At 34.4% G+C, this 17,417-nt stretch overlaps 2 protein-coding genes across 3 annotated transcripts in view; one reads left to right on the top strand and one right to left on the bottom strand.

The window, feature by feature from the left end:
• The window catches only part of LOC110454113 (translation factor Guf1, mitochondrial-like), a 22,389-nt gene extending 20,731 nt beyond the window's left edge, over positions 1-1,658 (top strand). Inside the window, exon 18 of one of the 2 annotated variants that reach the window (XM_021503482.1) lies at positions 1,275-1,658. In XM_021503482.1, coding sequence (XP_021359157.1) covers positions 1,275-1,403 — 129 coding nt within the window. In that variant the 3' untranslated portion in view covers positions 1,404-1,658. The remainder of the gene's footprint in view (positions 1-1,274) is intronic. The other variant, XM_021503481.1, reaches the window with a different exon arrangement.
• Positions 1,659-6,880: 5,222 nt separating this feature from the next.
• LOC110454115 lies at positions 6,881-16,798 on the bottom strand. The gene is made up of 3 exons (XM_021503486.1): positions 16,047-16,798; positions 12,058-12,626; positions 6,881-9,030 (listed from the first exon to the last, which is right to left on the bottom strand). The coding sequence occupies exons 1-3, from the start codon at positions 16,726-16,728 to the stop codon at positions 7,321-7,323; spliced, it is 2,961 nt and encodes a 986-aa protein (XP_021359161.1). The 5' UTR covers positions 16,729-16,798; the 3' UTR covers positions 6,881-7,320.
• Between the last annotated feature and the right edge of the window lie 619 nt (positions 16,799-17,417).

Here is a 17,417-nt window from a genome sequence, read left to right as displayed (position 1 = left end):
AAAAATACGAACCCAGATGGTCTTCATGGACAGGTTGTTTATATATCTTGTTTGTAGAAATATCTGTTCTTCTGATGACTGTTATAGCCAGGACGCCCAGTAGAAATACTCGATCTGTTGGGATTCTGAATTAGCACTTTTGTTGGACACACAACTAATTTTATCTGCTCCAGGAGTGGATAATACACTTGTAAATTGATAAAGCAGATGGTTTGAAAAAGTCTTAAATATTGTATAATGAGATTTGAACATTACACTTGTAGTTTGATTAAGTGGAAGGTTTAGAATAGTCTTAAATATTGTAGAATGAGACTTGACCCAAATTTGTATACTATGTAATCATGTAAAATATTGATTACAGATTTACTCTAATATTGTTACTCCTAGCCCTCTGGGGAAACCACTACTATTTGTGTTTTTGATCAATGGCTATTTTGTACATGTTGCCATCTGTATTTTCATCCCCAATAGTCCAAACTTCCAACAAGCATGGCATACAAATCTGTCTGTTAATTTTGACCCCGATACTTTCTAAAGTTCCTACACTTTTATAGTCAAAATTCTAATAAGCAAAATAGCATTTTAGAAACGAATTTCCTTTTTCTATTGAAGTTCAATTTCTGCCATTCCAGCTGAATATATAAACACATCCAAGCATCGTTTTGTCAGCAAATTCAGTTAAAATACATAGTATTTGCGTTGCATGTACTTAAATTCAGTGTACAACAAACTATAACTACTATAGATGGCACACATTTTCACCACATCTTGGATCATAAAGACGTAGAGGTCGGTGATTTGTGATATTGACTCTGTGTTACTATTTTTAGAAACAGCAGGTCAATATTGCCTTAGGATGTCACTTCAATTGTAACATGGCAACGCTCTGTCGAATGCAGTACTTTTCTCCTTAAAGTTTTCATACGTTGTATTATGTTATTTGATAAAAAACAATTTTGATTTCTTCTATAACAAATGAAAGGACTGTTATTTCAATGAATATGTGGTTATATGGACCTGAAAAAGTTATGTTAACCTCAACTTCATCTCTGTTAATTTCACTTTCTCAGGTCCATATAACCACATAACCACCCTAATTAAAGTCCATAAATATATACTGTTTATAACTTGTATATTACAATTCAGGCGATTGCTAAGGCCCATGAACCTCTTTGTTTATTACTTTAGGCATTTGTCAATTTTAACTCAAAATTGAGGCAACCTTTACTATTTTGTCACAACAAACTTATGTAATATTTCTGATTTCTTTACAGTATGGAGGCGATGTAACCAGGAAAAATAAGCTGTTAAACAAGCAGGCAGCGCATCTGAAAAAACTGAAAATGGTGGGAACAGTCAAAATACCAAAGGACACATTTATCAAAGTGTTAAAGAAAAAGTAACAGCAAAATGACGTTTTAGTAAAAACAAAGAGAAATTGTGAGTCATTGCGAAAACTGTTGAGCAAGAAAATTTTGTTTATGTGCTATAAAATTTCAATATTATTGGAAACTTGAATGGTATATGTAGTTCTTTATAAGCCAATTTATGATGTGTTGGTTATTTATTTATGAACAATCTATTCATAATAAATCAATTATCAAGGAAAATATTTAAAGTTCTATAACTGATGCTCAATGAAAAATTTCTGTTTATTTGTAATAAAGTTGTTTTTTCATTGATAATTGAATCAAACATTTAAAAAATAAGATTTGTTACTGGGCAAGGCCTCAGACTGTCTACTCTCAGTAGTCCGTCAACACTGGGTCGCGGGTTCTACGCCTAGTGGGGACAGTTGCCAGGTACTGGCCACAGGGTGGTGGTCTTTGTTCACCACTACAACTGGCTCATCCTTAAATGACCACAGCTGATAATAGGATGTAAAACAATAGGTCACCCAATTAGTTCAAGTTCTTTATTCACCAAAAGTCTTAAGACTTATAGGTACAAAGCAATCATGATACATTGTACATGTATATATGTTATAGGAGAGTGACTATAAGCATACAAGTGCAAACTAAACAAAGAACATAATACAAAAGCACAAAAATTATAAATACGTGTAGCTAATTAATCAATTTCGCCGCTTAGTGGCTAGATATAAATATTTACCTAGATTTGACAACTCTTTGACATTATTTACAGATAAAAGTTGGACAAGTTTGTAAACAGAGGGACTCTTATAATAATACTTCTTTATATACTTTAACCTCAAATCATTATAAAAAGGACATACAAAAATGAAATGAAATTCGTCCTCGACGTCTCCCAAATCACATTTGCTACAGTTTCTATTTCTGCGAATGATATTATTGTGTCTACCCTTTTCGATATTCAGTTGATGAGACGACGTTCTAAATTTAGTTAACATATATTTGTATTTTGTTTCAATATGTTTACGGAGATAAAACTGAATACTATGACTGTCTATAAGATATTGATATAGTCTACCTTTTGATGAAGCTGCTATCTTTGCCAACATATTTTGCTTAGTAACATCTTTCAATCTGTGTTCAATAATTTCAAAAGTGTTTACCAATGGTAGATTCGATTCAAAAATATAACCAAGACCTAGGGCAGTTAATTCATTCTTAATGTTACAAATCCACGGATCATTCACGTTGACACATTCATCATAACAAGTTTTTAATATCAAATTATCAGATTTCGTCAACTTCAACCAATATTTGAATACTTTTAGCTTTCTTGTAACAATTAATGGTAGTCTACCCAATTCACAATAAACTAAATCATTGAATGTAGATTTACATACTCTAAGGACTTTTTTGCAGAAATTCAAATGAACTCTCTCTATATCAGGAGCTTTGTGAAACCCCCATATTTCTGCACCATAGCTTAAGATGCTGCTGACATAAATATCAAAGACAGAGCATTGGGTTTCCAAATTCAAACAATGGTTCTTTAAAGAGGATGATAATGAAAATAAAGCCTTTCTTCCTTGGTCCGCTAAATGCTTTTGGGTTTTATAAAATTTACCATTATAATTAAAAAACATTCCCAAATATTTGAAACAGTCAACAATTTCTATGTTCTCATTATTATATTTCCACACTTCATTATTTCTTATGTTTCCCCCGTTTCTAAAAACCATGACTTTTGTTTTATCAATGTTGACTTCCAGATCCCATTTTCTAGAGTAACTGTGTAAAGAATCTAACATGTTTTGCAATGCAGCTGGACTATCAGCGAAAAAAACCATATCATCAGCATACATTAGCAGGAAAAGGTTAAGCATCTGTAAATCAATACTTGGACAATTATCATTAATAAAATTAATTTCAAAATCATTCACATACAAAGAAAACAACACAGGTGACAATATTTCCCCTTGTAAGAGACCGGTATAATTAGGGAAACAATGACTTAATTGACCCTCAAATTTTACACAGGATTTGACATTATCATACAAAGATAATAATATTTTTAAAAATTTTCCACGAATACCTTGGTGTATTAATTTACTCCACAGTTTTCCTCTATTAACAAAATCAAATGCTTTTTTTAAATCTATAAAGCAACAGTAAAGTCTCTCTTTTTTACGCAATTTCTTGTTAATTAATGTTTGTAAAACAAATATGGCGTCAATGGTTGAACTGCCTTTTCTAAAACCAAACTGAGCATCTGTTATTATACAATTTTCTTTTTCCCATGTCATAATTCTATTATTCAAGATTGATGTAAATAATTTACCAAAACAGCTTACAAGTGATATACCACGATAATTATTAGTGTCGTTAATACAGCCTTTCTTAAAAACAGGAACAATACATGCTTGTGACCAAGATTCAGGGAAAAACCCAGATCTAAAAATAGCATTAAACAACCGTTCCAAATATGGCACCAGAATATGCTTTCCTTGAATAAAAATTTCGTTTATGATTAAGTCTTCACTACAACTTTTGTTTGATTTCAGGTTTTCAATGGCTTTAACAATTTCTTTTGTTGTGATATTAGAATCAAGATCTTCATAAACTGACTCTATATTAACATTAGGAACATGTTGGTCAGCGCCATCATTCTCCTTTTGCGCCAGATATTTAAAGTGTCTATAGAAGTCATCTATTGTGAGTGTATTCATAGCTCTGTTCGACTTCCGATTATTAAAGATACTATAAAATTTTCTTGGATCATTTCTTTTCAAAAGGACCAGCATGTCGCCTTCATATCGTTTATAATCTCTTTTAAGTTTAAACACCAACCTTTTGTAATTACGTTTGGCGGTTATTAATATATTGTAATTTTGATTTGATTTATCCCGGTTAAAATTAATCAACGAATTTCTGTATTCAGTATATAGATCTTTGCACCGAGGAGTTATCCACGGTTTATCTTCAATAACAACAGTTTTAGTGCGGTGATCGCGGGAGTTTCTCAGAGGGGTATCTCTACACTCACAAAAAGGTAATGTACAATCATTTAATATTCTACTTATATTATTCACACATTCATCAACTGCATCTTGGTTATTTAAATCAACATTCAATTGTTCATCAATTAACTCACAGTTCTCACTTAATTTATCTAAAATTAGCATAGTATTCTCGCCTTTCCATTTCACAGACGTACAGGTTCCTCTACTGTACATGGCATTGTAATCAGCCAACTCATTTACAATTTGAGTATCTAAAAATTTGCCAATACATATATGAAACGCAACTGGACAGTGATCAGAAAACATGTTAAATTTACCAGAATCAAACTTAAGTATATTGTCTATTGTCGCATTTACAACCAACAAGTAATCAATCGTACTTTTACCATTATTATTAAAAAATGTATATGTACCAGTATCGTCATCTGGGTGCCGCCCATTAACTATACGCAGACCTGATGACTTGCACAAGTCAATAAGCTTACGGCCAAAAGTGTTTACCCCCTTATCCATATTCTTACGCTCAGTGCTGACAGTTTCAACATTATAATTAACCACATTTTCTAAATTATGTACTAAACTATCATGTAATGTATCTAATTCTATATAATCATGCCTGCTTCCAGTGCGTGCATTCATATCACCGATAACATATACATCACCCATGCTTTTATATCTACCAACGGAATCTTCTAAAATTTGGAATAAATCTTCATTACAGTGATCATAAAAAACACTTCCCTCAGGAGGGATATAACAAAATGCAATAAATGTGTGTTCTCCGGAGTTACAGGTACCTGTATTATTAATCTTAAGCCAGACAATACTGTCGTAGATATTTTCAACCACTTCAATTTGATCGGCCAGTTCTGGTTTGTAAAAAATTACTATACCACCTCCTCTACATACTGATCTTGGGAATGCAAAATGACTGTAACCCGAAAGCTGTAAAACATCAAATTCTTTTATCCAACATTCCGATACGCATACAATATCATACGATACTAACAAATTCCGGAATTCCGGATCCTCAAGTTTACCTATTAGACCCCTGCAGGTCGTGACTAAGATCACTGTTACTGTAACATGAATACCTGTATTTGATGTCACCGACCCTAAGTTGCTCTATACAATTAGAGTTTCTGATGACTTCCTTCGACTATAGCCCAGCTTAAACCAGATGAGGCACACTCAATAAATAACGAGACATACTCAATAAATAACAAGACATACTCAATAAATAACAAGACATACTAAATAAATAACAAGACATACTAAATAAATAACAAGACATACACAATAAATAACAAGAAGCAATTGCATTATCGGAATGATCACAATTTACTAGACATCAATGTTACCAGAACAATAAAATTATTTTCACATGTACACAAAAATCTTAAGTTATGGACTTAGCAAGTATATATGCACATAAAGATGTGAGAAGATTACAAAACATTTTCACATTCAAGTTTTATCGTGTTTAATGGTACATCACGTTTATTTTTCACTAACTGTAATCCACGAGTAAAAATAGAACAGAGATAAACTGAATTATGTTTGTCTTGTTATCAGCTGGACAAAATATTCTGGACCTTTCATGACTTTTACAAGAAAGTAAATGCACAGAGAAAATTTGTTGGTTGACACCATTTCTAGAGGAACCAAAGACAAAAGAAATGACATCCCTTGGTCGAGAATACTTTTACACTGAACTGATACCAATCAAGCTGGTTGTTAGCAGCTAACAACCATACACAAGTATTTCCATTTTCAAGCAGATCCAAGGAGAACAGACATAGAAGGGATAATGAAGAAACGGTTAGGAATTGTTATTCATCAAATGGGAGATTATGGTTTTAAAAATGATTTTATTTTTGTGTGGTCAATCTAAATGTCTCAAAATGCAGTTGATTGATTTAATTATATAAAACATTTAGTTTTGACTTCCTAACAAGGAAATATTTACACTCATAAAAATGGATTATTCAACATTCAAACATTTCATCACTTTTTTTGACTGGAGTAATAAAGCTATTCCAACCTTAACATGACTAATTGGCAGTGCCTGGCTGATATTACTGTAACTTCTTTGGTAATAAATCCATGTGTGCAAGTAGCTAGTTGTTTGAGAGTGTTAATGTTTTAGCCTGTTTTCAATTATTTCAACTTAGATTTCCCCAAAAGCAAGGACGTATAACTGAGTTTGGTATTCCAACAAAAGAAATGAAAAAGTGGACCTTGTAACTAACTATGTCTTAATTTAACACGTGTACCACATGATTTTCCTTGAGAAACAAACATAATAGTGTAAACCAGAAAATATTCACTGCAGTTTGACATTTGTGCTTTCACTCTCTTTATTCCGTCTTTGCGTATTGCAGAGTTATCTTCTCTTGGGAGCAGGTATTGATTGTTACGTCATTGGTCTGTGTGAGAAAATTACGTCGTTTTCTCAAAAATTGATGACGTTATTCTCACAAACAAGTGACGTAACAATCAGTACCTGCTCCCAAGAGAAGATAACTCTTCAATACGCAAAGACGGAATATGGAACAGAAGTAGCTCCATCTTTTCACAGAAACAAACAACTCTAACATGTTGATTATATCTCATGTACTAGTCTGAGTGTTTAACAGGGAACATTTTACGAAAACTCGCTGTATAGCTCTTCCTTCTCTTGGGGATCAAGTTCAGCACATTACAAGAATTCACAGCCATTAATACTACAGGAAAACACAAAAGATGAGGATTGCCGGTCAGGTGGACTAGAAGTGATGATGTTAACCTTGGGTTGTTGGCGATTTCGTATTTTAAGGTCATGTCCAAATACCATGTACATGTAATCTATACTATCAGCAGACTTTGCTTTCTTTTATGCTAAGAAGTGAGAACCAGAATATGTAAATCCATTCTTTCTTCGTCATCTAACTCTTTTTCTCATTGTCATCAAGCATTTCCTGTAATCTTGGGGAGTAGGACAAATCACTTCTTGGAGACCCTGAGTTGTCGCTCACATCAAAATCTGCACCCATATTTGCCATTTCAGAGTAGTTGACTTGATTTTTTCCACCAGATGACAGTCTCGTTGGATACGGTGCTTTAGCCATATTCCTCTTTTCCAGTAATGAACTTGTGAGCAATTCAAACTTGCGATTGGCATGTTCTGTGGGTGTGAGAGCAGCCCCAACTCTCATGGACGTTTCGAGTGGACTAGTTATTGCAACATTGTCTCTTTCCTGGCTTTTCTCACCAGAAACTTCTCCTGGAAATAAGTCTTGGAATGATACAAATGGAAGTCTGTAGACCAGGGAGTTATCCTGATCCTCTCCTGTATTTGGCGGACTTAACCTGTCTTTTGCAACACCACTTTCGTAAGCTTCCTTCAAACTTTTTCCTTTGAGAATTTTCGAAAGAATTGATCTTTTATTTGTTTCTGATATTGACAATGAATCTGATTTTCTATTGTGTTCGAATTGGGATGAATCAATATCTATATCAATCTCCATCTCTGGCTCACTGATATCAGAATCCTGTGGTTCTTCCTTGATAGATGTAACAGACATTTCTAGGGGAACTTCTGGGCTTTCTGGCTGGAAAAACTGTGTTGGAGTATTACATGTGCTAGAAGTTTGACTATTATCAACCTCACCGCTGTTTTCATCATTTTCCATTGGCCATTTTGATTCCGTAGTGCTCCATATTGTTTCTTCTTTGATCACCATACCTCCTGGTAATGTCTCCCTCATTGTTTGAATACTGTTATTTTCATCACTATCTGCACTAGAATCATCCTTTTTCTTTGAAACCTTCTGGCTGTATAGGCTGTCTTTACTCTGCCTTTTCATTGCAGTATAGTCCTTATATGTATAATTATCATCCTGAGTCAACATAGATGCTCTGTGTGTCTTTCCATGATCCAACTTTCCAATTTGGTATATGCTAGTTTCAGCAACTGGGACCTTATGACTTTCTGCTACTGGTATGGGTTGGATAGGTAAAGCTGTACCAACTGGGATTATCAATCCTGACACCACAAAGCCTGGGTTCTTTGGTTGTGTGAGTTTAACACAACTCTCCACATCTCCCTTCCTTAATACATCCTTATTGATAGTGCTGAGGCACATGTTATCCTCGCCACACAAGTTCTGGCTAAGATGACGATATTTCCTTACTGATGTGCCATTTGTCACTACTTCTGAACCTGATTCACTGGCATTAGCCCCTAACAAGTCTTCAGAATTCTCTTGTGTTTGCAATTCCCTCAAATCATGTTCAGCCTCAGTCATCATCACCCTCTGTTCGGTTGTCTCTTTCCTTTTTCGTTTAGATTTTGGACCAATGGACCAGGTGTTTGATACCTTGCAAATGTTTTGGTCACCATTTGCATCTTGTGGTGGCGTTTCTCTTGAGGCCTCGTTTCCAAAAACCCTAAGAGTTTCGTGAATTTTTACCACATGGTTGTCAGTAGGAGTAAGCGCTACACAAATCAAAGCATCTACTTCAATTGGATTCTGGTACTTTTCCTGACAAAGACTGAGAACGGCTGTCCTTAGTATTGCAGCAATTCTATCTCTTTCCTTCATTCTGTCCACCTCTGTTTTGTTCATCATGGTCAAACCTTTGTCTATGACATCCTTAAAAAAGGGAAAACAGAAAATATCATTATCTTAAGTTATCACACAGTAAACAGAAAATATCAGTATCTTAAGTTATCACACAGTAAACAGAAAATATCATTATCTGAAGTTATCACAAAGTAAACAGATAATATCATTATCTTAAGTTATCACACAGTAAACAGATAATATCATTATCTGAAGTTATCACACAGTAAACGGATAATATCAGTATCTGAAGTTATCACACAGTAAACAGAAAATATCAGTATCTTAAGTTATCACACAGTAAAGAGAAAATATCATTATCTTAAGTTATCACAAAGTAAACAGAAAATATCAGTATCTTAAGTTATCACACAGTAAAGAGAAAATATCATTATCTTAAGTTATCACAAAGTAAACAGAAAATATCAGTATCTTAAGTTAGCACACAGTAAACAGATAATATCAGTAGCTTAAGTTATCTCACAGTAAACAGAAAATATCAGTATCTTAAGTTATCACAAAGTAAACAGAAAATATCAGTATCTTAAGTTATCACATAGTAAACAGATATTATCAGTATCTTAAGTTATCACACAGTAAACGGAAAATATCAGTATCTTAAGTTATCACACAGTAAAGAGAAAATATCATTATCTTAAGTTATCACAAAGTAAACAGATAATATCATTATCTTAAGTTATCCCACAGTAAACAGATAATATCATTATCTGAAGTTATCACACAGTGAACGGATAATATCAGTATCTGAAGTTATCACACACTAAACAGAAAATATCATTATCTTAAGTTATCACAAAGTAAACAGAAAATATCAGTATCTTAAGTTATCACAAAGTAAACAGAAAATATCAGTATCTTAAGTTATCACAAAGTAAACAGAAAATATCATTATCTTAAGTTATCACACGGTAAACAGATAATATCATTATCTTAAGTTATCCCACAGTAAACAGATAATATCATTATCTGAAGTTATCACACGGTAAACGGATAATATCAGTATCTGAAGTTGCCACACAGTAAACAGAAAATATCAGTATCTTAAGTTATCACAAAGTAAACAGAAAATATCAGTATCTTAAGTTATCACATAGTAAACAGATATTATCAGTATCTTAAGTTATCACACAGTAAACATAAAATATCATTATCTGAAGTTATCACAAAGTAAACAGATAATATCATTATCTTAAGTTATCACAAAGTAAACAGAAAATATCAGTATCTTAAGTTATCACAAAGTAAACAGAAAATATCAGTATCTTAAGTTATCACGCAGTAAACAGATAATATCAGTATCTTAAGTTATCCCACAGTAAACAGAAAATATCAGTATCTTAAGTTACCACACAGTAAACAGAAAATATCAGTATCTTAAGTTATCACAAAGTAAACAGAAAATATCAGTATCTTAAGTTATCACAAAGTAAACAGAAAATATCAGTATCTTAACTTATCACACAGTAAACAGAAAATATCAGTACCTTAAGTTATCACACAGTAAACAGAAAATATCATTATCTTAAGCTATCACACAGTAAACAGATAATATCATTATCTGAAGTTATCACACGGTAAACGGATAATATCAGTATCTGAAGTTATCACACAGTAAACAGAAAATATCATTATCTTGAGTTATCACACAGTAAACAGATAATATCAGGATCTTAAGTTATCACACAGTAAACAGAAAATATCATTATCATAAGTTATCACACAGTAAACAGATAATATCATCATCTTAAGTTATCACACAGTAAACAGATAGTATCAGTATCTTAAGTTATCACACAGTAAACAGACAATATCAGTATCTTAAGTTATCACACAGTAAACGGAAAATATCAGTATCTTAAGTTATCACACCGTAAACAGATAATATCATTATCTTAAGTTATCACAAAGTAAAGAGATAATATCATTATCTTAAGTTATCACACAATAAACAGATAATATCAGTATCTTAAGTTATCCCACAGTAAACAGAAAATATCATTATCTTAGTTATCACAAAGTAAAGAGATAATATCATTATCTTAAGTTATCACAAAGTAAACAGAAAATATCAGTATCTTAACTTATCACACAGTAAACAGAAAATATCAGTACCTTAAGTTATCACACAGTAAACAGAAAATATCATTATCTGAAGTTATCACAAAGTAAACAGATAATATCATTATCTTAAGTTATCACACAATAAACAGATAATATCAGTATCTTAAGTTATCACACAGTAAAGAGAAAATATCATTATCTTAAGTTATCACAAAGTAAAGAGATAATATCATTATCTTAAGTTATCACAAAGTAAACAGAAAATATCAGTATCTTAAGTTATCACGCAGTAAACAGATAATATCAGTATCTTAAGTTATCCCACAGTAAACAGAAAATATCATTATCTTAGTTATCACAAAGTAAAGAGATAATATCATTATCTTAAGTTATCACAAAGTAAACAGAAAATATCAGTATCTTAAGTTATCACATAGTAAACAGATAATATCAGTATCTTAAGTTATCCCACAGTAAACAGAAAATATCAGTATCTTAAGTTATCACACAGTAAACAGAAAATATCAGTACCTTAAGTTATCACACAGTAAACAGATAATATCATTTTCTTCAGTTATCACACAGTAAACAGATATTATCAGTATCTTAAGTTATCACACAGTAAACAGATTGCTCAATTGGCATGATTTGATACCTAGATAAAAAGTATTTTTTTTTTTTCTTTCGAATATTATTTCTATCAACTAAACAGCAGCTATTTGTTTTTTTCAAACAAGAAAATATTTCAAACACCAAGCATCTAAATAAACAGACAGTGAGTATACGATCATGTTAGTTTACTGTTCCAAAATCACCACAGTTACAGATGTACTGTTTGTATTTTAATTTATCTACAAACGTTGGATTAGGTTCAGAAATAAAATAAAATAGAAACTTTAATTATTCTGATAATTTACATTGTAGGATTAAATGTAATTTAAGAGATAGAGAAGCAATTATTAACTAATGGTTTACCTTGGAAGATGGACTTGCATTTGTGCCAAGACTGCATGACTCCTGCTCATTGATTACAGCTGAAAGTCTATCAGCATCCATGTCATCCTGTTCCTGGAGAGCTGGACCACGTGTCAGAGTCTGTACAGGAGGAGATGGAGCAGGTGGACCTGTCATGCTTAACATGCTTCTTCTGGCTGTTTTTGAAGGTGGAGCAATGTTTTCGCTGAGTATGTCTGACATTTGACGTTTCTTATCGTCACTTAGTTTAAAAATATAGGATCTGATGGAGTTCTCATTCTTGTGGCCTGATACACTCATGATGTGTCGGGCCTCCACACCGTTGTGGTCAAGTGTTGTAATGCTAGTTGCCCGGACAGAGTGGTTAGTATACCTCTTACTTAGATTGTGGTCCTGGCTGAGTTTCTGCATGAATGAGTAAAGTGTGTTTTTTCCCACAGGAAAATTGTCATACCATACAGTGTCGTATTCATTTACAGTCTTTTTTGGCCTCTGCCAGAAGTTACTGTTTTCATTATGAAGTTTGTCAACATACTTCTTGAAAGCTGCCACTGGACATCTGGGATCACCTATGAAGTATGAATAAAAAATAAAAGGGATTATATGTCAGGTTCAATCATGATTAATAAACATTAGATTGAAAATTATATTATACTTTTAAACAAGAGGCCCATGGGCCTTAATGGTCACCTGATTTCTGATATATTTATACAGAGAGTTGATTTTTGTTTTTAAAACATGAACAGAAATATTATTCAAAGTGACAAAAAACAATAAAACCTTCTTATTCAATATCTAGCATACAGATTTAAGACTGAAAAGTATTTGAAACTAGCACCTCTGACTCTAAACAAATAAAATGAAGAAATTTTAGCACACTGACTCCTTTGGGCCCCGCCCTACAGCCCTTGGGGGTAGGGCTGGCTCAAAATTTTCAAAGTATCAAACTGTCAACTCAGGGTTATAATTACCATTTCCAATCAAGTTATCAACATGTAATATCCAAAGTATCATTTGCCAATATAAACAATAATAAATGTTGCCCCCCCCCCCTTTTCCCAGGGGTAAACGCGAGACCCTAGGGTCATCAAACTCACAATTTTGTTAGAGCACCTTCAAACCTTCCACCTATGAAGAGTATTTGATTCTACCATATCTTGGTCTTGAGAAGAAGATTTTGAAACTTCAGTCAATTTGACCAGTTTTGGACCCACCCATCAGCCCCTGGGGGTCAGTCAGAGCTGACATGTGCATACCATCAAACTGCTATCCAATACTGATAATGCTAACCCAAATTGAATTACTTCCAATGGAAATTAAACAAATGTTGGTCCAAAATGTGATTTCCCTATCTAAACTATAAATAGTAAAGTTTACCCCCTCCCTTTGGAGGGGAAAACGTGAGACCCATGGGTCATGAAATTCACAATTTTAGTAAAGCACCTTAAGACCCTTGAAGCTTCCATCTATGAAGAGTATTTGATTCTGCCATATCTGGGTCTTGAGAAGAAGATTTTTGAAATTTTAGTCAATTTGTCCCTTTTTGGCTCCGCCCATCAGCCCCTGGGGGTCAGTCAGGGCTGATATGTGCATACCATCAAACTGCTATCTAATACTGATAATGCTAACCCAAATTGAATTACTTCCAATGGAAATTAAACAAATGTTGGTCCAAAATGTGATTTCCCTATATAAACTATAGTAAAGTTTATCCCCTCCAAAGGGGAAAACGTGAGACCCCAGGGTCATGAAATTCACAATTTTAGTAAAGCACCTATAGACCCTTCCATCTATGAAGAGTATTTGATTCTAGCATATATCTGGATCTTGAGAAGAAGAAATTTTAGTCAATTTGACCCTTTTTGGCCCCGCCCCTCAGGGCTTGGGACCATATAATTCACATTATTGGTTGACCTTTAGCCATGAAAGGTTTCTGCAAAATTTCATTGAAATTGGTTCAGGGGTTTTGGAACAGAAGTCGAAAATGTAAATTGTTTACAGACGGACGATGCCGGACAAAAGGCGATCGTAATAGGTCACTGGAGACTTTGTCTAAGGTGACCTAAAAATCATTCATAAATGCCATGCAATGCAACAGAAGGAGTTGTCTTTATTCGCGACACATAAAAAAAATGTTTTACTATTGCATCATGGATCAGTCTTTGAGAAGGGCTGGAAACTTGTGCACAAATCTGTATTATCTGTTTTACAATATAAAATGCAGACTTTGTAAAATCATCCATTTACAAGTTACACTAAATACCAGTGAAGTATATACTAGGGCTTCCTATACACCAAGTTTGAACTTTGTTTGAGAAGTTTTCAACTTTATCATTTAGAGAAGTAAAATTCTATTTTTGCAACAGTTACCTTTATCTCTGACTGCCACTCACCCTCAAATAAATTGGCTTATTTGAATTCGCAATCACTAAGGCACCTAACACACCATGATTGAACTTTCTAAGGTAATTCATTTAGGACTAACACAACAAAGCAAAGATCATGCCCAAAATCTATAGGGTTCTTTACATCTACTAGGGGACAACACCAAGTAAAGTTTGAACTTTGTATAATCATTTATTCTCAAGTAATTATACTCCTCTGGACAATCAGATTTCTTTTTTTTAAGCAATGGTGACCTTTACCACTGGCACATCATACCAAAATCAATAAGCTTATTCGATTTTCGCAATCACCTGTACAGTCAACACCAAATTTGAACTATGTATGATCATTTGTTTTCAAGTTTCTATTTCTAGAAAACAGCCACTTTGATCTCTGGGCCACTATGCTCAAAATCAATAGAGATCTTCCACTAGGCAACCCATACACCACGTTTTGAACTTTGTATGATCATTTGTTTTCAAAGTATCATCCAGGCAAGTTTAACCAAGCAGAGTTCTATTTCTAGAATCAGTGACCTTGACCTCTGGGACACCCTGCCAAAAATCAATGGAGCTCTTAGCATCCACTAGAGCGACCCACACACCAAGCTTTAATTTTGTATATTCATTTGTTCTTAAGTAATTACGGTATCTGGATAAGCACTACACACTACATGTCATACAGATAGCTATATATACTCAAACATGTTTTTTTTGGGAGGGGAGAGGAGAAAATAATAATTAAGGTATTTTACCCCACTGATCTTAGGTGCTACAGGCCAATTATGACTCCAAAGAGAGGTCTCGTCTATAGACTTGGCCTGGGGAATCCCACCGCTGCCACCAAATGCAATGTGCAGACGGTCACCCATCCAACTACTGACCATGCTTGATGAGCTGAACTAGTGAGCGGGTCCCCGGGTTATACTGCCTCACTGGAAAAGCTAGCTTGCCAGTAAGTCAGTATTTTCCCTTTATATATCGTAGTTGTTACATATATATATATATATCCCTGGACAAAGTCAAGGGGAAAGTAGAAATTCAAATCCTTTTCCCACCCCTTACTATAGACTCAATCTAATGTGGATTTTAAGTGGAAAACATTATCACTGAATCAGTGGTTGACATCACGTTAAGCCAATGGCTTCTGTATGATGTACATGTATGATCCTTGTCAATAAACTTCTGCTGGACACGACTTCCTTCCGGTTGTGCAAGCAGGTGATTTTCAATAATTGTAACTAACTATTAACAATATATATGTACATTTATACACAGGGGCATGTATTGCTCTACTTGTAATATTAGAAAATAGCAGTCTCCTCTACTAAAAAAAATGTATTTTATTTTATATCTGTGCTTGGAACCAACTCTGACCACGAGCCAATTTCAAATTGCCCACTATAAAGTCTACTAACAGCTAAGGGGAAATGTTTCTTGTTAAAGGTGTTCTGCATAAACGAACGGGCCCCATGCAGGTAGCTCAATTGGTTATATTGTCTGTCTTGAGTAAGGAGGTCCCGGATTAAAATCCTGGTCTAGCTGTTGAAAATTTCGATTCCTGTGACACAGCAATACCTGTAAATCAAAATTCTTGTATCATACCTGGTTTGTCATACATTCGACTTTGTTCGTGGTCAAGATCAAGGATGTCGTCACCTCTGTAATTTTTCTTGGGCTTTGATCTGACGGCAACATACTCTCGGCCTGAAGAATCAACCCCTACTATGAAATCACTCCTTTTCAGCCCACGTAGGTTTTCTCGTCCACGACTGCAAAAATAATAGAGATATTCGAACATAACTTTGCGCTGGAGGCCCTCAGGAGTATTCGTATTAAATGCAGAACCAGTATAAAGTATCGCCATGTCCTCCGGGGTAACAGGTTCTGTCTGTACACACTCGCCAATGCCATCCTCTTTCAGTTTGGCGAGCACTGCTTTAAACATTTCGTTAGACCTGGAAAATGTCTTATCATTGATGATATCTTGTTCTCTCGTTCTAATGAAGTGCTTCTGTAGTCCATAACGCAAGGTAACCATCGACTTTTTGGCATATCTTGTCCCGTCTTCCTTTCTAGTTTCCACATAAAATTTCCGTAGTAGATCATCACATTCTTCACTGGAAGCGCTCTCCATGTCCGGTAAATTTTGCCCCTTTGCCTCCAAATAATGCTGAAGCACAGCTACGGCCGCCTTCACCGTCTTTTTAGTGCTTTCGGAATCTTTCCTATCTAAAAGTTTCTTCAGTTCACTCTCATCGAGCTCTGTAAACCGTTCGAGAGACATCTTTCACTTGTTCCTTATATTTAATATTACTCCAACCGTCTGCACTGTGAACACTCCAATGATCAGGATTACTCAGACGTTTGCACCCGATCAATAATACATACGAGGGGTCAAGGTCGGATGCTCGAAGAGGGGAGAGGGCAATGTCAGGAATTTATTCATGAGCGACATAAGATATAGCATTTTGTACTTATATTTCCATATTTTTTTTAGTATCATGAAAGAAAAAATATATATCCTAGTAAGCTAACACGTTACAGAAATAAAGAACTCGTTAAAAAGTACTTGAATTGGATTGCCCTCCCCACTCATTGAATAACAAGAGGCCCAGAGGGCCTGTATTGCTCACCTGGATTCTATGCCTAGCTATGGTATACATGGGATTTCAATAATTTTTGGGAAATTAAGTCAAGGGCTAGGTGTTGGGCCAGACACAAGAGTCAATACTAACATCATGAATGTATTTGTCTTTTGATGCCCAGCAATGGTATCAACTGTTTCAAAGTTATGAACCAAGAATTATGTCCCTATAGGGGTGGAACCAGACCCCAGAGTCGATTATAATATCATGACTGAGTTTGTCTCTTGATGATCAGCAATGGTATATACGGTTAATGGGGTGGGGATCTCGACTGTTTGAAAGTAATGACTCAGAAATCAAGTCCCTAGGGTTGGGGCCAGACCTCAGG

Source organism: Mizuhopecten yessoensis, unplaced genomic scaffold (genome assembly GCF_002113885.1).
Source record: "Mizuhopecten yessoensis strain PY_sf001 unplaced genomic scaffold, ASM211388v2 scaffold7669, whole genome shotgun sequence".
NCBI classification, from domain to species: domain Eukaryota; kingdom Metazoa; phylum Mollusca; class Bivalvia; order Pectinida; family Pectinidae; genus Mizuhopecten; species Mizuhopecten yessoensis.
Note: the sequence above shows the minus strand (reverse complement) of the source record. Positions and strands in the feature narration are given on the sequence as shown.